Here is a 24,650-nt window from a genome sequence, read left to right on the forward strand (position 1 = left end):
GTGGAGGACACCTTCACAGTAAAGTACCTTCCAATCCTCTAAGAAACATGAAACAAGAGTTGTATTTCTTCCGGCTGGGGGCGGCGAACACTTCTCACTCATGTTTGGCCATTCTGCTTGTCCTCGCAGGCCCATTTGAGGGGACAGTGGTGTCCCAGCATCGAGGCCGAGCTTTGCAGGCTGCGCCAGCCCATGCCCCGCGTTGGGGTGTGCCAGATGCGCTGGGCAAGACACACAGCTAGGGGCGATGGATGTATTTTTCCTTTATCCGAGGGGATGGATCAGCAGCCCCCCGGCTCAAGGATGCTATTTAAGAAGATTTCCTTTCGCGCAGGCCAGCCCCGGCGTGCCGGTACCTGCGTGTCACCCCTCCGGGGACGCCGCACCTCGGGGCGGGCACCACGCGGGGCAGGCGCTTGGAGCGCTCCGCGCCCGCCCGCACCCGCGCGGGCTGGCGGGGCACGCAGGCGCGGCCAACCGGGCGCGGTTCCCGGCGCGCAGCCACCGCCCCCGTGAGCGGCAGGTAGTAGGCTCCTTCCCGCGGCCACACGCAGGCCGTGCCGTGCGGGGCCGTGCCGGACCGTGCCGTGCAGTGCAGGACGGGGCCGTGCGGGGCCGTGCGGTGCGGGCGCTCGGCGGGGGATGCGCGGCCCCGGCGGGCGGGCGCACCTGGGCGGCGCGGCGCGCGCGGGGCGGGGCGGGGCGCCGGCAGTGAGTGGCAGCGCGGCGCGGGCCAATGGCGGCGCCCGGGAGCGGGAGCCGGGCGGGCGGGGCCGGGCGGCGCGCGGGGGCTGCGCGGCGGAGCGTGTGCAGCGGCGCGCGGGGCCGCGGCCGGTGTCGGTGCGAGGCGCGGAGAGACCCTGCGGGGGGCGGCGGGGAAGACACGGATCCGGATCCCGATCCCGTGCGGCGGCGGCCGTGGTGGTGGCGGCGGCGGCGGCGGGAGGAGCCGGAGCGGCGCGCCGCGGAGGAAGGAAGCGCAGGGCTGGCCGCTGCGTGTGCAACCTGGCTGTTCCTGCTGCCCGCGTCCACTCGCGGCTTTTCCTGCTGGCGCTGCCTGACAGCCGCCCGCCGCGGGTGTTGTCGCCGGGGTCTTTGGCGGGGGGGGGAAGAGCGAGCCGTCCTGCACAGCCCGGAGGCGTGATTGAAAGCCAGCAATAATTAACTGGAGGAGGAAGAGGAGGACGGGGGTGGAGGAAGACGAAGGAGGAAGGCACCGCGCGGCAGAGCCCAGCCGAGCCAGCGAGCGGCGGCGGGACGCGGCAACTTCGGCCGCAGCGGAGGAGCCGGAGCCGTGACCGCAGCGGCCGCCGCCGCCTCAGCCCGCGCCTGCCCTGCCCGAGGGGGGAGAGCCTCGCCGCCTCCCCGGCCGCCGGACATGTCGGAGCATAAGGCCGTTGATCCCAAGTTATCGACGACGGACAGGGTGGTGAAAGGTGGGTGCTGCGCCCCCGCCGCCCTTTCGGCCGGGTTCTCCCGCCGGGCCCCCTGCAAGGGTCGCGTCCGTCCCCCCTTCCCCGCAAGCCCCGGGCAGGTACCGCGGGGCTGCCGGCGGCGCGGCAGCTGGGAGGGGTGGGCTCGGCCCGGGGGCTTGCGCCGGGCCCCAGTGGAGGGTTTGCGGCTTCCCTCGCCTGCCTGCCCGGCGCTACATTGCAGCATTTCCCCCCCTTCCTCCCCCCGCCGCCTCCCCCCCCTCCGTCTTGAAGGCGCTGCACAGGGCTGGCGTGAGAGAGAGGGGGAGCCCCAGCTTCCTCCCCCGCCCCGGTGCCTGGGGGAGAGGAGGGCAGGGCTCGGCCCCCTCCCCCCGCCCGCTCCTCTGGGCATCCCCCATTCCTCCGTCTCCTCCGGACCGCGCTCCCCGGAGCCCCCCCGCAGGCTGCGCCGCCGCTTGTCACTGCCGTTCCGCTCCCCGCATGCAGCAAGGATGCCTGGAAGACTCCCCGCGCCAGCAGCCGGGGCTGCGCTCCCACACCGAGCGCCGCTGCTGGGGACCGGTTGCGCCGCTCGGCTCCGCCGTGCCCCGCTCCCGCAGGGCCGCCCCCGCGGCACCCGCGACGGGGATGCCGGGCGAGGGGGAGCGGGCCGCGGGCGTTGTGGGAGGCGGCGAAAGCTGCTTCCTCCTCCTCCGCCTTCTCCTCCTCCTTCTCCTCCTCCTCCATCGCCGTCTCTTGCTGACGGCCCGGCCTGCTAGGATGTGAAGTTATCCGGCGGGCGTACCGTGTCCGTGCTCCCGCGTGTGCGTGCGGATGGCCGTGTGGGTGCTCGGCACAAACACGGATGGGCTCCATGATCTTTTCTCTGCTTCGGAGGGACGCCTGTGCTGCCAGCCTCGGCCGTATAAACAAATGAGAGTTTGGGTTGACAACACGTTGTGCCCCGCAGTACAGACCAAGGTTTTATTTACTGGGTGATGCCTGATGTAAATTGCACATGTGCATTTCTCGGTGTGTAGGAAGTGCACGTGTATTTAGTGGTCTGGGTTTTTTGTTTGTTTGTTTCTTGTTTGTTTCTTCCTTCCGCACTGGGCGCACAGCCAAGTGTATCCAGCTGTAGTGTATTTCACCCAGTTAGGTTATAACCCGTATGCTACGGTGGACAGCACAAATCCGAGGTGCAGCATGGATGTGTCCATATCCTGGGAAAGCTGGAAATGGAAATGGCCTTGAAATACATACACTTCTGTATTTACATGAGTGTATGCCAGAATGAAACACTCAGTGTAAATATTATTTGGGAAGATGTGTTATTTATGGTTTTGTGTTTATATTTACCATCTTATGCCTTTTCCCCTCTTACTTCATTTTATGCCCCTCCAAAGGAAAGTGTAGGTATTCAGATATTATAAGAAACATAATTGCAAGAATTTTAAGAAAATCGCTTGTAAATTCACCTTTAACTTGTAATATCTGGAATATTTACAATTTAAGCTTCAGTCCATTATATCACCCCAAGAGTAGGCTTTAAAGCCTGTGTTTAGCTGATACTCCTCTCCTGTAGAAACAACAAATGGCCATCCTGTTAGGAGATTATGGAGTATCTCTTTTTTTTTTTTTTTAATTTCCTTAATCTGCGTGGTCCTAGTACATGACCAAACGTCCTGATCTTTGCTGTGGCCAGCTTCCTTTGGCTTAAGACAATGTTTGTAATCAACAGGAATTATTTCAGTATTTACAAAACCTTTAGTGCTTTCAGCTCATCTGAATGTGTTTTGTCAGCAATTGCTCTTTGTGTTTTTCCCACATGTAAATGTCTCAAACATCTAAAACCACTATTTCTAAGAAAACTTAGCAGTGTGTATAGTTAAATACTTTTATAATGCAGCTCAGAGAGAAATCAACTTGGTTAAAGTGAGTTCAAGTCTTGAGCGAAAAGAACATACATGCTGCTTGGGTGTCCATTGCCCCTGCTAACTGTTTGTCTTATAATGTCAGTGTTTCAGTGGAGATGTGAAGATCTGCTTAACTGCTTCAGGCCTCCATTAAATATTGAAATCCTTTTAAGGTCTTAAAATAGCATCTGAAGAGTGTAGTACACAGTCAAGTGATAGTTCATGGGATTATTCTTTGCTGCATCATAGGCACTTCACACTGCCTTCCTATGGACATTAAGGAAGTCAAGAAACTGATGGTAATAAAGGAAAGATCACCTTGTTGTTTCTGTCATATAGGACATGATTTTTACCCTCTTGAGATGAAGAACTGAAATGTGCTTGCAATGTCAAATTAACACAGAATAATTAAATTGAAAGTTATATTGTAAGCACCTCTATAAGTAGTTGAAGTCTTGTTATTTTAGAGAGAATAACCAGATACGGTAACACTGGTAAAGTGTAACCTGAGAAAGCAAGCTAGTTCTTCTAAGTTAGAATATCATATAAAACCTTACTTAAAGGAAATGCCTTTAACATGGATGTAGTCTCCGGATTAAATTTTTCCCTCTGCTCGACTGTGTGGGATTTTTTTTTGTTTGATTTTATTATAGGTTTTTTTTTGTTTTTGGTTTGTTTTTGTTTTTTTTTTTTTTTTTTTTTTTTTTTAATCCTCTTGATTGCTGGTGTGTGAGAGGAGATGTTTCCTACTAACAGTAACTCTGAGCTGGCTGGTGAAAAATCCTGGCTTGGCACTGTTACGTAACAGTGGGATGGGCTTGGGGGGATTACAGTTCCAGCAGCTTTGTGCAAATTGCTTGTGCCTGAGAGCTGCTTCTTCAGGGGGTTGCTCTGGGTTTGATTTTGTTTTTTGCTTCTCGTGCTTAAAACGCTCAAATATATGGAGAAGTGGAGCTTTTCCATAGGCGAGGATTTAATCTCATACTCATTTTTCTTTGCTTTTTGAATTGTCTGAACTGTGCTTGAACTGATTTGACTCAAAAATAAAACACGCTTTTGGGATGTGGGGAAAAAGGCTTGGGAGCCCCTAATGTTTTTAACGTCTTGGTCTTCTGGCTTTGTTATGCATATCTTACACTGTCATACGATGAGAAGTGTAAAGATGAAATTCAGGTTTGTGTGTAATGGTAACTTTCCAGAAGCAAATTAACTAGTTAAAATTGACAAAACTGTCTGTTTTGTTGGGCTAAAGAAAAAAGTAAAATTATTCCAGAGAATGCAGTTATGGTTTGAGGGGCACTTTCATTTTACTCTGGTGCTCTCCTGAGGATGGTATGTATGTTGTGATGCAAATCACACAATTCATCTTTACTCTGAATTTTGTCATGCTGTAGAGGAGCAACGCTTTGGTCTGTTGACTGCAAATATGATAAACTGTATATTCAGGTGCATTCAGAAGTTTGTGGGATCAAGGCTCAGGACAACATACTGTTGCAGGAGGTGCTGACTTGATGTGCTTATAATTAATTGAAATTCCTTGCCTTTTTGTTAGTGGTATGGTGCAGCTTTCACTTGAACAGAGCTGTCTTAAAAGTTAGTGTCTTTCTTTGTGACTGAGGAAGCTATTCCTTATCCATGCTGTTTCTAACTCCTGAGACTTGGCAGCCAGAGTGTAGGCTTGGTTGTTCCTGTGAAGGTAGGAATACCTGTCCAGGGAAAACTGGACTGAGGATAGTAGCTCATTTCACATGGCTCAGCTGCCTGATGTCAACAGCTTTTGCTCACTACTGACATTAGCAAGATTTGAACCCCACCCAGGGGGAAGGAAAAGCCATGTATCATGTTACTTGACCTCCTCAACGTGTTTAGTGTTGCATTAGTGCCTCTGAGGAATACTGCACTAAAGCATAGTAATCATAAATAAAAATTTGAAAGTCAACTGGAGTAGTCGTACAAAAAAAGTGAAGTCAGTATTTCTTGGAAATCTTGCAGTTAGTTAGGGACACTAATTGTTTTGATTTTTTTCCTGGGCAGGTCAGATGCTTGTATGCTTTTGTCTGGGTTTTTCTGTTTGGTGCTTTTTTATTGGAAGTGGAGTTTTAATGAAATAATTCTGTCTCAGTTGTTTAGAAGGGCTGTAGCCATGGCTTGTGATCCTTGGTGTTGTCCTTTCCTCTTGTGCGTTGCATGGGGAGGTGTACATGGTTATATCAGCAATTGACAATACACAATAAAACCAGACACTGCTGTCTCTGGATTTCAAACTGTGTTACTGTTAATGCTCTCCTAAAGTGCAGGCTGACAGTTGTTTGTAATGTAATATGAATGCCAGCTCACGATCGATATCTCACCATCAGTGTTAATTTCAGATTTGTGAGAGGCAAAATTGCTGTCAATAATGGAAACTCTAAACTTCATTGGTAATTCCCATTAGTCCAGGGAGACTTGTGTATGTTCACCAAAGGCTTGTGCTCCAGGCTGGAATCCAGCACTGGTGAATTGCAGAAGCCTGCTTCTGTTTTTCCAGCATAGATGTGTCCTGCAAGTGCTTCAGTGGTTTTTAAGCAATGCGTTGAACTGAACATCTGTAATGCTGGTGGATTTGGTGTTTATTTTGGTGTAAATTTGGGTATTGCCTATTTATGGCAAGGACCAGGGTTACTTAAATAGTTTTAACTGTCTAATGCAGCAAAGGATGATAGGCCTCTCTTTTGAGGATGATCCTCATGAGGAAAAAGAAGGAATTGCTTTGTAGCTGTTTCTGTTGGCATAGGAAAGCTCACTTTAATGAATTTATTGTTGTTACGTAGGGGTACACTGCTTGTCCTGAGGAAGACTGCATCTGGGTTCAAGGTGTACTATTAACTAGAGAATCCACCCACAGCTATGCCAGAAAGGTGGCACTGGTAGAGCTGGGGATTGATTCTGTTCCCTGTCCATTATTACCTTCATTTGAAGGAGCAGGTGTACATCCACCTCAGTTTTAGTACTCCATAGTTGCAGATCTCCAGGTACCTTTAGGAAACAAGCTGTGTGAGAGGCACCTAGGAGCAGAAAACAGTTGAATATACTTGGAGAGATATTATGGTTGTTTAGGAAAGAAAATAAGGTTGCTGTGTTATGATTTCTTATGTATGTAACTGATTTGTTCTTACCTCATGTCAAAACTAAGTTAATACTTGTAAGACCAATAGATTTTATCAACTGGATGACACTTAGGTGTTGCAGTCTTTGTATGTTTTACATTGTGCAAACCCGTGTGTGTATGTGGGATGTGTGTAACGCTCGTGAGGGATTATGAGTGTGGTGCTGAGAAACTGAAACAAAACCAAAGTACAGTCTTTGATGACTATGTGTAATAAAGCTGGTGATTTGTTTTGATTTATGAACTCACTGAGCCTCTTAGTCATTAAGATCATTTTGTAAATAAGCCCTTTAGTGAAACAAGTCTTTTGCTGTATAGGCATAGGGGAAAATTGTGCACTTGCTGAAGGGTGCCTTTCTTACAGAGTTACTGCTGCACTGCATAGGTGGGAGGCTTTTCTCGTGCGCTGTATGATGAGAGTGCCTTGCTGAGTGTGCTGAGTCGTAGGACTGATATGAAGTGAGCCACAAAATTGCCTTGTTTGTGTGTTAAAAACCTTTTGTATTCTTCTGAATTCCACGTTGGCTAAAGCTGCCTTCTGTTGCCTGCTCTTTTTGACTGAGCCTCAGTAGGGAGCTGCTGCTTTTAATACCGCTGTTTGTAATCTTGAAAGAGGAGTACGTACTGAATGATATCAGCATTTAACTTAATTGGAAAAAATGAGCCAGTTGAGGTCATTTTCTATAGGGGGATGTTGAAGAGAACAGTTGTTTTCTCTCTGTTATCCATACCCAAATTGAATGGTATTTACTTCCATCACATGTATCCCGCTTAGAGATGATAGTTGTTGTGTGGATATGCTTGCGTTGCAGTGCAGGTTGTGGCAGGAAGATCATGTGCAAAATATATTTACCTTTGTTTATATAACTTGATATTTTAAATTATCTTTTTTTGTGGTTCTAGGCTTCTAGAACTCAGCACAGTGTTTTTTGTCTGGTATTTCTAAAGGGATTTTCTATCAAAAGTAATTTTGGGTAATGGCAATAAATAAGTACCTGTAGCCTGGATACTGCCGTCTCATCTTTCCTGTTTTTTTTTTCCAGTTTCTTATGTTTTGCTGAGTGGCTCCTACTTATAGTACAAAACCAGGACTATAAGTTAAACTTGGTACTCCATTTAACTGTGAATATTAACTTATTTTAGGCTACTCAGTGATGTTGAAGCAGTTTATAGTGGGGATTAGTTTCTTCTTCATAGCTTCAAGGAATGTGGAAAAAACTACTTCCTTAAAAGTATTTTAAGATGGAGAGATACTGCTTAACACTTACTGTAAGCATGCCATAAAAGAAGCCACAAGTTTCTGAAGTAAAAGCCACTTCAAATCATCTTCATGAAAAGGTACCTTCTTATATTCTTTTATATGTGGTTTCATGAATCAAATATAGGCTGTGATTTCACAATAGTTCTTCAGCTGAACATTCAAATAATTTCCCCTTCTGATAATCAGTCATTTATCTTGACTTTCCCCCATAAAAGATAATTTTATGTCTATTCAGTAATGGTGGAAAGTATCACCCCCGTTTTGAAAACCATTACACTGCATGTGCAGCCTAACTGTGCACGTTCATCTAAGTGTGGGGCTCACTGAGTGGTCTGCCACTTGGGTTGTGGATTGAGATGGGTAATTGCTGGAGGTGGTATTCCAGGTACATACTTAATGGTTTCCTATAATTACTGAGTGAAGGAAGAGACCAGAGATCACGTGTGGAAAACCAGGAAGACAATAAGTGCTATTATGATGGTAAATCATTCTTTTAAAGGTAAAAATCTGGACTAATTCCCACCCTATTTACTCTTCCCCCAGAAAGCTGCCACTGTTGAAATAACACCTCCAGAGCAGTACCTCCTTAACTATGTGTGTTTTAATCTCTATTTATAAGAGAGCTTAGGCATGGTAATGTTGATACAGCAACACTGCTGTATGAGGAGAACATGACTGTCTTATTTAAGATTGATTTAGGATGCCAGCATCATCTTCAGCTAATTGTCAGCTAACACCATGTATGTTTGGAGCTGGAGAGGAAAAGAAGCAGAGTGGAAAGACACCACACATTAGAAATGGTGGTTTTAATTAGAAGTTAGTTCTTGTGTGTCTTGGGGTGCTTGTGTCTAAGGTGTAGATAGCAACCTTTAGGGTGTATTTAACCAGTTTTCAAAAACATTTCATTTGAAAACTGTCTATCAATCAAACTTCATTCTACTTGTAATTAAAAGCTGTGCTGAACTTGTGTTGCAGCTCCTTTTACTTGTCAGCAAGTTGGGTTTTTAATGCTTTCCCCCTCTCAGGTTTCAAAATGCCCTTTTCCTGTCTATTCCTGTCCTGCATTTCTAAAAACTCTTCTTTCCTCATTGCTCTTATGCTTGTTTGCTTATTGCTAAGTATGAGATGAGCAGCCTAAGTGCTGCCTGGTAGATTTGAGTGATTTGGGTGCATGTATTTAATGGAAGAGGTTCATGGAACACTGTATCTTTCCTTTTGGTGCATCTGTAGGTGCCTGGGGGAGCCTGTGAGAACAGGGGAAGTATATTCTGCCTCTTCTCAGACTTCTGTTGTAACTCTGCAGCCAGCTGCTGACGGTAGCTTTCTTTTCAGTGAATAGCTCCACTGTCAGTTTGCTGCTCAAGCTCTACCCAGCTTGTCACAGAGGGATGTCTCTATTCTGCAGCTCAGCTGCTGCTTGCAGGTTTCTTGCAGTTTATGTTGAACACTCAAACACACTGTTAGTTTCAACTTGTGTGCTTTGCAAAGCCAGCATAAGCAGTGTGTTCTTGGTTAACTTGCAAGGGAGGTGGTATGGGCCCTCCTGCTTTGGTGCCTTTATAATCAGACATAGGAGTTAGTTAGCAATGAAGGGTAAGACTTGGTGAAGTTGGTAATACTTGAGAAAAATCCTGAGGTTCACCACAGATGAGTGAATTTTAAAACCCCCACCTTAAACTTTAGGATTAAAAGGTGCAGAACCTAGTCTGTATGGAGACTGTACCAAACCTTTGTGGAAAAGAAAGGGAAAAACCATGCTAAAAAAGGGTTTTATAAAGTCTTTGACAAAAGATGCAGCAACTTTTTCGTCTTTGAGGAAGGCATATCTGGGTTAATAAAATCAAGCTTTCAAAATTAAAAAGTGCTGTAATGTGATGAAACATGTACTGATGGAGACAGATATTGCTATAACAGTATTCTATCCTATATTCTTTTTCTCCATCCCATCATTTAGAGGCATTTAGCTTAGGCATTTTATTGCATCAGATTGCTTTTGGCCAAAATACTTTGAATTATCTTGACTTTTGCACAATGCCGAGCTGAAGGGAAAAAAAAAAACCAAACCCAAAATTGCTATGGAGTAAATTCTGCTACAGTGTTCATCTAATACTTCCTAGTTGTGCAGATTTGATATTTTTGTACAATGTTGCTATAAGAAAGGAAGTGCACTTTGAACTTCTGATTGGAATGGTGAAAATAACATGTGTTAATAATGGCTTATGCAGATGTGATGCTACAGAGAGTCTTAAAACAGTCACTCTGGGCATTGTTCAATAGGCTTAATTAATAGAATCCAAACTGTCCTAAACTAGAGTGTTGGCCTCATGCTGTGTGTGATTAGATTTTTATTTTTAATTTAGACTTTTGTATTTGAAGGTAGGGTTTACAATTCTACTTTATTTTTTTTTTTTTTTTCTGATAGTGACAGATGAGTAACTGTGTTGCTGCATAAAGTTTCAGGATTGTTTGTGTTTTGAAGTAACCATCATTTGGAAAGAAATCCTTTGCAGTCTAAATAGGTGTCCCAAAGTGAGGAAAAGAGGCTCAAAGAGGCTCAGCTTCTAACTTATCTGTTGCTAAGTTTGGCTATAAGTGCATGTTTAGCAATTATTTCTTCCTTTGGATCGGGAAGTTTCATTGTCACAGGTTTTTTGTTGCAGCTGTGTTTGCTACTTGTTACAGAGTCCCAGGCCACTGCCACGAAAATAGGTCAAAGCAGTGTTTAGGTCATCATCTTTCCAAAGTAGTTGGAATTTCTCTGGCAGTGTTTTTGTGTCTTAAAGTGGAGAAAGTGATAAAATGACTTCTAATTTTCTTCATGAATTATTTTCTTGGTAACTATAAGGAAGATAAAAAGAAGTGCAGGATTGTGATATCTTCCTGGTCTATAGCTATGTATGGATGATCTTGGAGGGGGGGACACATTGCTAGAGAAGAACCTATATTCTCTCATTTTCTTGAGAAATTCCATGAAATTACTTGAAGTAGTATGTTTGAAGTTCTGTGGAGATTTTATGTGGGAACACATGCTTTCCTCTAGCTTTTTCTCCATATGTCAAAGAGTAATGCTCCATTGGAGAGAGCTGTATCTGAAAATTCTTTCTGCAACTATATGTGTATATATATACGAATTTTTCTATTTTAACCTTTTCTTTGCATTTGTGTACTTGAATCTTTATGAAAAAGTCTGATTTGGTTCATGTATAGTTCAGTTAGCAAAGCAATTAAAAGCTTCTAGATGGTGATGCCTACCCTGTTCTTGGCTCCAGAGAAAAGATATTTCATCATCGTCTTTCAACTTGAGACTTTTAAGTCAGCACACCTCTTTTCAACAAAAAAACCCCAAAAAACCAAAAAAACAAACCAAACCAGGATTTATTAGTTCAATTATCTTTTTATTACTGGAAAAGAAAATTTTGATAATTTAATACCTGTTATTTACCATGATTTTGTAAGTAGTTTAGCATAATTGACAAGTTGAATAAAGAACCATTCATACAAAATCCCGTCCTATCCCCCCAAAACACTCAAAACCAACCCATGAACAGAAATCAAAAAATAAAATAGGATTTAAATGATTTCTTGGTCTTTTTTCCATGATGCTTGCCAAGTTTCAGTTTGATGTAGATTACAATGGTCATACTGTGTTACAATCTTTAAAAAAGTGCAACTGGTCATTAGCTGCAATGACATGAACAGCTGTAGTATTTTATGACAACAGCTGGGAACAATCTAGTTCTCTTCAATAACTTTCTTTTGTTGTTTCTTTCATGCCATTTTTAAAATGAGAAAGCAAGATTACTGTATTTGTTCTCTATTTTACACCAGAGATTTCTTCATAGGCACTGGTGGCAATTACGTATCAAAATACGGCATTGCTGTTTGTGACTTGGAACATTTCCCTCTGCAGGACCTGTTTCATAACCCGCTGAAATCTGTGGGAGTTGGAGTCTTTCATTAACTTGAGTAAACTGTGAATCAAGTTGTCATCCTAGGATTTCTTATTTTGGCCTTCCTTTTTCAGTGCATGATTTCTCTTTGGTTTAAAATACTTTGTTATATTTGATCTTTTACAGCATTAGCACTTATTTTAAGAGTGAGCTAAGTGCCTTTCTACTTTGCAATGCTCATTTACCAAGTGAGGATGAACTTGTCTGTTTGTAGGTGGCTGGTTTGCCAAGAAAGTTTGCTTCACTGTTGCTCTCTCTTCAGAAGTGTAGTCTGAAATGTTTTCTGTCTATGTGCATATGGTTGTTCTTCATTGTTGGAAAAACAAGCAGCAGACTTTATGTATATATATTCTTTCTGTGTCCCTTTACAAAGAAGTTTTCTTCAGTAATGAACACATTTGGGTCACTTTAAATAAAATCTGTTTAATTTATTTTTCAGCTATAAGAGAGTAACTTAGGGGTATTACTGAAGATGTACATAGCAGACAGGTATGGGAGCATTATTTACTTCCCTGAGAAACCTGCTGTTGTGTGTCACCCAAGTGGTGGTGTCTGTGATTCCTAGAGGGGAGCCTAATGGCATTACATGGTGTATTGGGATGACAGGTGGAGAGTTTGGGAGGAAGAAATGAAGAGCATAGTGGGCAAGGGGGTGCAGTGAAGTGTTACTAAGGGAATTTAGAACTACGGTAGTTTAGAAATCCAAAGAGAGCTGTTTTGGTACTGCTTTGCCTCACGAGCCTTGTTGGCTCAGGTGAGTATCCTGGAGGTGCCTGTGCAGCAGGGCAGGAAGCTGAGTAGTAGCTTCTGGGGAACTTGACTCTCAACAAGCAGAGAACTGGCAAAGGCAGTTGGTGAAATTTTTAGTTAGTCATATACTCTGTGTGTATACCCCTAAGTTTGATTTAGATTGTCAGAGAACAAACTTTCTCCATATTTAAAAAAAATGTTTACGGAGATAAAGTGCTTATAGTTTTTGTTAACCATAATAACTTTTAATCTGTAGTTATGTTATCAGTAAGAAGGAGGGGAAAATGACTTGAGGGTCCTGTGTTTGGAGCATCCTGAGATAAGGTTACTTTTGGTAGTTGGAGGAAAGAAGCGAACTCAAAAAAAATCCCATACTTGTACTACAAAAGGGGAAAAACCAGAACTCATTTCAGTTGAGAGATCAGTTTTAGCTTCTGGGCTGTTGACTACTCATCAGGTATGGTTTGATTTGGTTTTTTGGTTTCCCCCTCCCGCCCCGATTTCCCCCCCCCCCCCCCCCCCGATCACTTAATCTTCTGCTTTCCACTTCACTGGAGAAATAGTGTATCTGTAATTTTTATGAATGATGTGTCAAAAAGTATCTTTCTCAGTCACTCTCAATGAAAAAGCACAAGCTCTGACAGCTTCACAGAATCCCAGAATAGTTGAGGCTGGGAGGGACCTCTGGAGATCACCTGGGCCAGCCCCAGCTCTCTCAGCCTTTCATCACAGGAGAGATGCCTTGGTCCCATAAGTCATCTTTGTGGCACTTTGCTGGGCTCATGATAATTGGTCCATATCTCACAGTTTGTGGGACATGTGAAAGTACATGGAAGTTAATTTATGCATATAGAGAAGCTTGTACATTAGGGAATAGCATACTTTAATCCTTTTAACAAGGTACTGTTCCTTCCCTGGAGCTCTGACTCTCAGGTGACGCTTACCTCACATGTAAATGCTGTTTGTTTACCACAGAGAAGATGAGGGATAGTGCTGTCATTAACAGAAGTCTTAAATGCATGTGAATTTTCTGTACACTTAACCTCACATCTTGTATCCTATTGTAACAGACAGTATTTTGCTGTAAGTTAATTGTCTAACCTTGGCTAATTTCAGAAGTACTGCCCATCAGCAAGTTACTCTGCAGATATCTTTTTGGTTATAATTCAGTTCCTCTGGCTTCTGAAAGTGTGTTAGACTCTTTGCCTTCACCCCTTGGTTATGGAGACAGAGGTTTTTATGGGTTGCCTTGGAGAGTTTGCCAAGAGCCTTCAGGGCTGCATAAAGACAATTGTTGCTAGCAGGTTGATAGAGGTAAATCCTCTGCTAAGCACTGGTGAGGCCATACCTGAAGTGCTGGATTCAGTTCTGGTCTTCCCAGTGTGAGAAAAATGTGAACATACTGGAACAAGTTCAGTGCTGGTGCACAGAGATGGCCCTGGGCCTAGGGAAATCTGAGAGAGCTGAGGCCACTGAGTGTGGAGAAGACAAGGCTCAGAGGGGCTTTATCTGGCTGTATTAAAGCTGGTTGTAGGAAATGGAGAAGGGGCAGCCAAGCTCTTTTCAGCAGTGCCCAGTGACAGGGCAAGAGGTAACGTACACTAATTGACAGCTCTCACAGTAAGTAACTTTGTGCTTTTCAAACACTAGCACAGGTTGCTCAGAGGTTGTGGAGTTCCATCCTTGGAGTCATTCAAAAGCCATCTTGATGGGGCCCTGTGCAGCTGGCTCTATCTGACCCTGCTTGAGGACAGGTGTTGGTTGGAGCAGCTGACCAACAGAGGTCCCCTTTCAACCTCAACCCTTCTGTGACCACCTTTTACTCGGCTCTCTTAAGTGGATAATTAAAACAGTTGATCAATTCAGAGATCTTTTGACCCAACATGAAGTAGAGAAATCTCCCTTAAAAATTCAAAGTTAGGTTTGCTAATGAGGTGTTCTACAGGAAGAATTCTTTGTGTGATTGAGGGTCCACCAGGTAAATAATTATCCTGGCATAGCAGCAAGATATGTTGCATTGGGAAGATTTTATATATATATATATATATATATATATATATATATAATGGGTTAATGCATCCATATGTAGCTAGTAGTGTTGCTGGCACAAGATTTGCACAGATCTCTCTCTGAAGATTCTTGAGAATTTTCAGAATCTCCCAAGCATGTGCAGCTCTGGAGTTTGTTGTAGCTTGGAAGCAGGACAGATAGTATGATCACTGTACTTTGCTTTAGACACCTGTAAGAAAAAGGGAAAGCAAGCTTTTATATAAATCTTTCATAGTTACTGCCAGTGTTTCTAATATGACTATCAGAAAGGTCCATTTTCTAATTACTGGAAGGAAGTATTTATCTTTCCCTAGTCCTTGGTTCATCTGATTTTTTCATAGTGGCATGACAATTGAAATTGAGAGGGATGGCAGTTGTCTTTCAGCACTGACACTCCCTGGCATATTTTTTCTTTGCTGTATTTTCATGTTTATTTGTTTCCTTATGAGGGTGAATGTTGCCCTTTAAACCTGACTAAGTTTCCCTTTAAACTGAATCTTGCATGTGTTAATCTAAAATCAAACCTGAGATAAGGGAATCTCTTGATGTGGGTAACAGAAAATGAATATAAGCATCTGGAAAGGTTCAGAGTATGACAGAATTATGCTGACTACTTCAGAAAAGTTAGTTGAGCAACCATACTAGAAGTTCTGAGCAAGTTCTGTAGATGGCATCACCTCCATGGAAAAGTAATCTAGATAATGGAGGTAATACTTGGTTTTGGAAGTGTAGCTTCCAGGATTGCTCAGCTGACTAGATACATTTGAGGAAAAAGGTAGACAGATACTGTAATTTAAAGCATGAATGGCCTTGGTGTAGTATAAATGATAACATAAATTAAAATCTTGGGCAAACATACATCCCCATGAAAGAAGCTCTGAAATATTCTGTGTTGTAGGAGTCTGGGAAAGCAACAGGCTGAATTTATTACACTGGTTCAGTGTATGACAGCCATCAGAAAGGATGCTGCTTGAAGTTAGGGAAAAGTTACAAGAGGAGTTTGAATTTTGTTTTCTGTTTCAGCATCTCTACATTTAGGTAATTCAAAGGAGAAAGGAGTAGGTTCTCACTACCTTCAGTAGTGAGTAGGAAAGGTTCTCACTACCTTCAGTAGTGAGAACTGCTGAGTATGATACATGACCCAGAGAGGATAGTTAGTTATTTATTCATGTTCGTGTATCTGCAGCACTGTAGAAGTCTCTGTCAAAGGTCTAATTTCTCTTCAAAGAAACCACCAGAAAAATGGTCCATATAGGTAATGTATTTGTTCACAGTAGGACTGTAATATCCTATGAACATCTTCCTGAGATCAGTAGGTGCTCCTAAACTTTACTGTAGAACTGGAAGTAGAGAAATCCTGGGTGTTTGTGATTGGCTCGTAAATATAAGGCATGCTGCTAGTTAGCTTCTGACAGAATAGCATCCCCTGCTAGTGTAAGTGTGCCTGTTTCTGGTTCAGTGGCACTGCAGCAGGAGAGGAGTATGTGAACCAGAACCACTCTGTAAGGGAGAGGTGAGTGTTAAAAGCTTTCTTCTTGAAACCCACTAATTTCCTCTGTAGTGTTTAACTTCCCATTCAGATAGGGAGATAGCTGTGGGTAGTTGTGTTGCCAGGCAGGTGTTGCAGAGGCAAAAGCATTAATACTTTGTGCTGTGTATTGAAAAGATTCTGAAGCTTTAGAAGACTTTTTGTCTGTTTTCCATCCTGTAAGAGCCTTAGGTAACAGGTTACTAACTCTAATTCCTGAGTTAACCGAAATGAATGCCTTTTGATTATTAAAGGAAAAAAATAGCCAAACCTAAGATATACAAACCCTTCTCCCCAAATCAACACACATCTCAAAAAAATTATGCATGTGTATGTGCATAATTATGCAAAAAAATGATGCATAGGTATGCATTTTTCTTTCCCTTTAGAAACAAATTTGGAGTCTCCATTAAAAAAAAGGATGTTTTCTTGCATTGGTGGCCTAACTGCTATAAAACCTGTCTCAGTATGGACTGTTTAATGTCATGCCTTTCTCCTGCACCAAGAAAATGGTGATGACTGGAATGCGTGTCATCAACTTGTGTTATCAGAGTACTTGAAATATTTACAATACCGTGATTACAGTAAAGCTTCTTATGTACACATACACACACGCTGTAGCTGCCTTATATATTTTGGCCTTTCAAGTTTACGTCCTCATTTGTCTACTAATCTCATGTGGGGTTTGTTTTTTTTTTTCTAAGGTGCTTGGCAAAAATGAATAAAATATGAACTTCTTTATCTGCTATGTGAGGTTTGCCAGGTGGACACTTAAAAAATATCCTAGTGAAATGAAACAGGAGAAAAGAGCAAAGTTTGAAGATGTTCACAGGCCAAAACCAGACACTGCAATGTCTACTGAAACTACCAAATTCTGTTTTAGGGGCTTGTCTGTCAAGAGTCTAAAACCTTTTCATGGATCCAGTGAATGGAATTGAGCAGCAGGAAATCCTGGAACAGATTTGCTGGAAAGGCCTCTCTTTGGAAGGACACCTCAAATGGCCAGGACCAGCCTACAAAAAAGTACCCATCCATGTAACTTTCTGTAGGTGTGAGATGCAGAGGAGTTTCAGGCCAAGACCTGTTGGTCTGATCTGTTTTGTTTCTGTTGTGTGGAAGAGCTGTGATCAGTTGGTGCCATGCTTGGCTAAAAAAAGCCAATTCTTTGTAGACACTACTCCTGCTTCTTGTTTCAGATCCTGATAGTCAGTCCAATGGGAAATAATAAGGTATCCCAGAATAATTACACCTGTAATATTTCCTGTCTGATGGGCAAAGTTCACAGAAAACCTTCTAAAGCATTACTACAGACTCATTTCATTGAATCCAGATTCTAAACTGGGCATACCTGGACTGAGTCCAGGGCATGAAACTGGAGAGGATTGGGTGGCACTAATAGATGGTGTTCTCCTGTAACTGGATTGCCAGGCATCTGTTGCAGGAGGCATTAGAGAATGTGCCCACACAGTGGTAGTCAAAGAAACTTGGATTACTCCTTGCTGGGGGTCTTGTAGAACTTTTTATGCTGGTGCCTGGAGCTCTAAAATGAGGCTGTTGTAAGTGGTTTTGCTTTCCTGGCATGAGGGCAATATCCACAGCAAGAGGATATGGATTTTTTTCTTTATAGGTAGACTGAAATTGTGGAATAAATTCCTCCTTTTTCCTGCTGGGATGAAGGGTGATCCTAGATCTTTTGCTCTGTGCACCTGTATAAAACATTTATGTTTGACCTTTCCTTTTCTCATGCAGTCTATAGTCTGCTTAAAGCTGGGTGGTTTCATGTAACTTGTACCAAAAGTGAAGTGCCTTTTTTTTTTAGTTCAGTTCATGTTTTTTGCAAAAAGAGGATGATGTAAGAACAAGAAGTGAAGACCATTATTGTTAGAAAACCATGCCCTCATGTGTGGATGTGTGGCCATGTAGCTTTTGTCTTCCTTGAGAACGGAGGGTTTCTCTTTCATGCCTGGCTGACTGATGTGCCCTGCCCTGTTGGGCTGTGCAGTCTGTCTTCCCTAACAGGCTGTAACAGTTTTTTTTTAAATCTCTTTTTGATAATTTCTGATTTTGCTGGCTTTTTTTTTCTTTTTAGGTGTACAGTCCCCTCCCTTAAAGGTTGCCTTTTGTATGTTGATGTACATAAACTACCTCAAGGTTTTCTTAAAAAATAGTGGAAGCAGGCCCACTAGTTCTCCCAGGAGAAAAGTGCAGTGAGGTCAGTGGTATTCCTTTTACTTCCCTTTTGGTTTTGTTCACTACTATGCCTTATAAAACAGCCAGGAAGATTTGCCACAAATCATGTTTATTTCTTCTTGTGCAGAATATAATCCAATGTTGACTTTTATTTTCCTTACAATAAGTCTTCCAAAATCCCAGCAGCAAAGTCACAAATAGCATTTTATTATTCTAATTTGGAATCTAGTGCTCCAATCTGTTAAATCAATATTGCTCTCAGAATAGTGCCACTTGTTATTACCTGTCTGGTGAAAGCATTGGCATGCATACATGTGTGTTCTACTTGTACAGTTTTGTTTTTTTCTTAACTTAGAGTAAATGTATTTCCTGCCACCTCCCCTCAGGTCTAGGAAATAGGATCTCCACAACTAGGATTCTGGAACAAAAGCAAGGTTTAATCTTTAAATGAGAGTATGGATTGTTAGTGTAGAGCCTTGACTCCAAATATAGTCAGTTGTTGTGTTTTCAGTACCAAAGCTCTTCATCTTCTCTGGAGGAGTCACAGCTTCCACTTTTTCTCTTTTTAAACTGCAATACTTGTTACCTTTTATTAACTTTACTTGAATTGTTGTGGATGGAAAGTAGTGGAGCTGCCTGCAGAGTAATATTTAAAAGTTTACAGTGAGAAAAGTTCAAGAGTCTATTGCTTTTGCAGCACCTTTTGTTTTTGATTCGTCTTCTCTCTGCTGTAACCTCACTGAAATCCAGAGGCTCTGGCACTGGGAAGTGTGTGAAAGGCCAAAATGTCTCATTCAGACAGTGACTCAGATGTGCAGTCACTTAACTCTCCAAAGGCTTTGTTGTATCTTAGAACTGAGTGTACACTGCTCTGGTATATCCTCAGACCTGGAGGATGTTCATGGGCACTCAGCCAAGTACAGATTATCCCAACCCTTGAAAACTGCTTGGATCCCAGTGTAGTTTGCAGTAATTTGTTTTTATATAGCAGTGATTAATTAAGACAAATACTCTCTGAAAAGCCTCTTAAAATTTTAGAAAGAAGAGGTTTTATTTTCTCTAATACATACCTTCCTAAGGCAAAGTGATTATTCTTTAAGATCTGAATCTTCTGTGGTGATTGTTCTCCCCCAAGAAAATCTGGGTGGAATTAATAGAAGAGCTGTATCTAGAGAATAAATTGCTTGCAACTTCTCAGATAAAGTGTTGTTAAAATTGAAAGCATCATAATTTTACAGCATTAGGGAGAACTACTGAAAAATAATTGTTCATGTTTTTACCTTTGATCACATGGCAACAATTAAATAAGTGGTTTTGCATTTCAAGTAGAAGTTGACATTGCTATTCATGAAGCTTATGACTTGTGCATTTAGTGAAAAGAAGGACCAAGATTTGTCCTGTTTGTTTGCAGAACACCTCGTTCTGTGGGTTAGAGATGATGGCTTGCAGAAGGAGTGGTGGTGCTGTCTGGAGAGGACACCCTGTGCCACTTCATCTTTCCTTCCACTTTTATCCCTTGTCTCTTCCCATCCTCCCCCCCCTTTTTTGTTTTACTGAACTGTATCAATTTGTGACATGATCCCAAAGACGATGAAAACAAAGTGTATTGAAAAGTTGGTGTTCTTTGAGATCTGGTGCCAGAAAGCTTTTGGAAAAACACCCAATTCTAGCAAGTACAGAAAATTAGATTAAACATTATGTGAGAGACTACTTCCATTTTGATCACTGCAAAAGAGGAGAAAATTATATTCTTACAGCACTTTTCTAGCTGAGGTGCGCTGTCAGGAGAATCATCCTTATGGGAATATTTGCATACAGAAGTAAAAAAAGTTGTGTAGGTCTAAGTTGGGATTCCTTTTATATATATATGTCACTTTTAAGTTATTATTGCTTTTTTAGAAAAAACAACTTTCTATCTAAACTCAATTAGCTGAAAAGAAGCTGAAGGGGATATTTGTGGGTGTTTATAAAACTTTTCAGTATGTCATACTGGAGCAGTATTCCTAAGTCTCCCCATACTGGACTGGACATGAGCAGAAATGGACCAGTCTCTTTAATCTTGCTTAATAAAGTACTTGCTTCAGCTGTACAGAGATTGTTTTGCTTTTAATTCAACTAATGTAAGAGGCAGTGAAGGCTGTCAGGTGGTTGCATATCTGCAAGAGGCAGTGGTTTGGCTGCTGAGCATGCAGAGCAGTCACAAGGACGGGTGGTTTAGCACAGCCTCCGTGGCTTACCTGGACTTTGTGCAAGCAAACCTCTCTGGGGAAGGGTGACAGCTTCTGCCTGAGTTTGTGCCTGAGCCAGCCAACTGAAGTGACAAGTGCAGCCATTTCTCTCTTTCCTCCTCCCCCTTTTTAAGTTTTTTTTTTTTTTTTTAATTTGCTGATGCAGGTTTGTGGTATGGCTGAGGAACCAGTGACTCCACACATTGGCCGTGGTTCTCTCTGTACCAGCAGTCAGTCCTTTCTAAATGTATCAGATAAGCAAAACAGTTTATAGAGGGCTGAGTAAATTCACTTAAAGACTGGTAAATACCGTTTTCCTTATCTCTGTTAACCTAAACAGTTTCTGTAAATGGCTGCTGGTAAATGATCTTCGCTGAGTTCTATGAAAAGAAAGTATTTAGTTTTAGATTAGTTCAAGAGGCCAAAGGAGTTTACTTGTCTGTGCTGGTAAGTTCTCAAGTAAATCACAACATCATACATGGGTGGTCTGGAGACAAGCTAATTAAATGTAGTAGGAATCTTAAATTCAAAGACCAAGTTTTCTCTTTTAGTTTTTCTGTTCTTAAAAGGTTAGCTATTTTTTCCAGAATGATGTAATTTGGTGTTTTACCGAAGTTATTACCAATACCTAAAAAACTTGTATGCACTCAGAATGATTAGAAGAGCAATTTCAGTGTAGTGCTTTTGTAAACATCTGCAAGAGGCTGGAGTTTGATACTTTGTTGTTTTGTAGAAGTGGAGTTGGACTAAAAAGCTTTTTCCTGCTGATACCTCATTTTCTGTTCCATGGTCAGCTGGAAGATAATTAAGAGGCATAGTATCCTGTCTGTGAGGGAGGTACAACCCTTGACATTTTCTTGCAAAGCCTAGAAGATGACCTGTTTTCTCAGGGTCTTGCCTAAAGCCAAGTCCAAAATGCTGGTTTAGTAACTTAATGATGTATTTTTGGTACTGGTGCCAGGTCTCATTCATCTTACTATGTCTTCTTGCTGATTAATATAAAAGTTGCAGTTCTTTTTAAACTTTGTCATCGTCTTGCTTTAACTTGGTGACATAAAGTACTAGGAACATCTGACATCTGTTTTCTTTTGAGCTGTGAAATGCTTTTTGCTTTATAATTCATGAAAAAAAGTTTGTGTTAAATTAATTCTACATCCACCTATCCTTCTGGGGGGGATGGAGGGTGACTGCCCAGGTTTTCTTAACTACTGAATACCAGTAACCTCTGCTTGCCAAGGGTGTCTTGGTTGTTGTTCCCTTCCATGCGAGAGCAGGACTTGCTGCTCATGGCCTGGTTCCTTCTGTAGTCTCCCACCATCCAGACAGAGCAGCTTCAGCATTTCTGGTGCTGTTGCTATGATTCCTGTAATGTAATACAGGTCAGGAGACTCTCACCTCATGTTAGGAAGGACCTAACCTTCTGCATGGTGATCCTCTGCATGGTGTAGGATTAAGACCCTCTGTGCTGCTTTAAAATGTTTTTCTTTCTGTAGAAGGAGGAAAGAGAGAAGCTGAAGGTGCTCCGCTTTTTGCTTCCCAATGTGAAGCTCATTAGCTGATTGCTAAAACGTAGAATGATTTCATCTGTGATGCAAAGCACAAGTCTAACTACTTAACCAACTAACTAACAAAAGTCACTATTAAATATCTATTCTAAAATGAAGAATCATAAGACCGTTTTGTACAACATCTGATAGCACATCTGAAAATTGTAAAGTACAGGTATGGATGTGCTTGTCCCTTTTTGTTGACTCTTGCATATTTGAAAAACTAAAGTAACTTCTTTAAAAAGATTTAATTGGGTTGAGCATTTCAGCTTTTAAAATGACTACATGCAGTGTATGAACTCTTATATTCTCCAAAGATGAAGTGTGACAAAGAAGTCATGTGCATTTTTTTAAATCAACAAAGGAGGAAGTAGACTTGCTATATTGCCTTTTAAATAGAATATTCTGTACATTTTGGTTTCATACAGAAATCTTTTCCTGTACTGGAAACTCCTGAATGGATGCAGAGCTACCCTTACACTGGAATGTGTGTCCACGTGTAGTGTAGGAACATTTCCTTGTAAATCTCATTACCAGTGTTGCAGCAGAACTTTCTTCTAGCTGTGTTCAGAGCATAGGCTCTTGTGACTTTAAAATATAATCCTTACTGTTTATGAGTGCAACACTGAGAATGAGGCCTCTGTAAATAGATCCAAATCCATATTTGTAGGTGGGAACATGGGAGGTTTTATGATGTTTTTTTAATCTGATATCTTGAGACAAGCAGCTGCCTCTAACATCACTCAAAGGGCTGCAAAATTGAATTAATCAGACACGCTTCTTTAACTGATACTTGGAAACTAATAGCAACCCTGTCACTGTCCATGGTCAGCTGAATTTCACCCAGCTGGAAATCCCAGTGGTGTTCTCTGTTCATAGTGGAGAAAACTGAGCCACTGGGCAGACCTTTGCCTGTTGACCTTCTGCAGTGATTTCCACCTCCCCTGGGAAAGTCTCCTGCTCACTGATGAGTGAATTTTTGGGCTCTGTGTTTGTAGGAATTGTCTGTAATCCTGGACATCCTTAGTGGTTAGAGCATGCAAGATTATAGACCTGGGCTTCCAGGTTGATCTTTTTTGCATCCATCTCTCTTTTTTGGGACCAAATAATCCAGGCTGAACAGAAGTTACATTTGGCCTGATGATTTGTGCCTCATCAGTTTGTTTTTTTTTAATACAGAATGTACATGTCATTCATATGTTGGAAATATACCAAGGGAACTCCAAAGCAGAAGAACTAAAAATGAAACTAGCTAATCACAAAAGACCAGCACTGTTTTCTGCTGGAATTATGACGCTGGGAAAACTTCTCCCAGTCCCTGCAGATGAATCAGCAGTGCTCTCCAGGCAGGGGGGCCACCCATGTCTTAGGGTATATCAGGCACAGCATCTCTGGCCGGGCCAGGGAGGAGATTGTCCTGCTCTGCTCTGCACTGGGGTGGCCTCACCTCGAGTCCTGGGGGCAGTTTAGGGCACCACAATATAAGAAAGGCATTAAGCTATTAGAGAGCATCCATAGGAGGGTCAAGAGGCTGGTGAATGTCTGGAAGGGAAACCTTACAAGGAGCAGCTGAGGTTACTTTTTGTTCAGCCTGGAGGAGGCTGAGGGGAGACCTGATTGCTGTCTTCAGCATTCTCACACGAGGAAGCAGAGAGGCAGGTACCGATCTCTTCACTCTTGTGACCAGTGACCAAGGGAATGTTTGGTATCAGGAAGAGGTTTTTCACCCAGCAGGTGGTTGGGCCCTCAAACAGGCTGCCCAGGGAAATAGGCACTGCAGCAAGCCTGTCTGAGTTTAAGGAGTGTTTGGACAATGCTCTGAAGCACATGGTGTGATTCTTTGGGTGTTCCATGCATGGCCAGGAGTTGGACTTGGTGATCCTGATGGGTCCCTTCCTACTTAGCATATTCTACAATTTTAGTCACTGACTCTGTCCCTTAAAGTTCAGAAAAAATAATTACAGTACTTGAATGTCTACAGGTGCAGTATGAATATATTTCACATAATGCTCTCAAGTCTGCCAGGTTTCCTAGTTTTTCTGACATTATATATAAAGCTTGGAAGACATGCATCTGATAGATAAAAGGTCTCACTCCTTATTTCTGTATGGAATTGTTTAAAGATCCATTGGAGTCTGCTAACTGCAAAACAGAAACAAAAGCCAAACAAATTTATCCACGCTAATGTAGCATCAGTTATATATACAACATACTGTAACCTTCCAAACTGGCATGAAAAGCTCAAAACTTTTGGAAGACTGGAGGATGCATGGCATGTATGGGATACTGACAACCTTCTTTTGCATACCTGTGTTTCCTTCCAGTCTGGCAGTGGGGGGTGGACAGCTCCTCCCGGGATGGTGCAGTGGCTGTTGAATATTGTCCAACTGCTCCCAGGCATCTCCCACCCTTCTCTGAACACCATGCTCTGGTGCCTGGTATTTCTGTCGTGAAGTCAGAAGACAAATATTTCCCACACTTGGGTTGTGTGGATGATGCCTCAGTAGATTTCCTCAGTTTTTTCCATTTAAATGTGGAGCTATCTGCCTGGGACACAGATTGGAAAGTACACTGTGTTTCTTGGTACCTGGCTTTGTGTCTTCTCGAGCTGTGGCTGTAATTATGGTATGGTGTAGGGGGATAGAATATAAGAAAATAAAGGTAGTATAGAAAG

The 24,650-nt window shown here is 42.6% G+C and overlaps 1 protein-coding gene across 2 annotated transcripts in view; it reads left to right on the forward strand.

The window, feature by feature from the left end:
• The first annotated feature begins 791 nt into the window (after positions 1-791).
• Positions 792-24,650, forward strand: part of PPP3CA (protein phosphatase 3 catalytic subunit alpha) — a 171,174-nt gene continuing 147,315 nt past the window's right edge. The window contains exon 1 of one of the 2 annotated variants that reach the window (XM_071431847.1): positions 792-1,436. In XM_071431847.1, the coding sequence (XP_071287948.1) occupies positions 1,379-1,436 (58 nt within the window). In that variant the 5' untranslated portion in view covers positions 792-1,378. The remainder of the gene's footprint in view (positions 1,437-24,650) is intronic. The other variant, XM_071431848.1, reaches the window with a different exon arrangement.

The sequence above is a fragment of the Agelaius tricolor genome, unplaced genomic scaffold, assembly GCF_023055355.1.
Source record: "Agelaius tricolor isolate 1412-34295 unplaced genomic scaffold, bAgeTri1.0.p SCAF_8, whole genome shotgun sequence".
In the NCBI taxonomy this organism is placed as follows: domain Eukaryota; kingdom Metazoa; phylum Chordata; class Aves; order Passeriformes; family Icteridae; genus Agelaius; species Agelaius tricolor.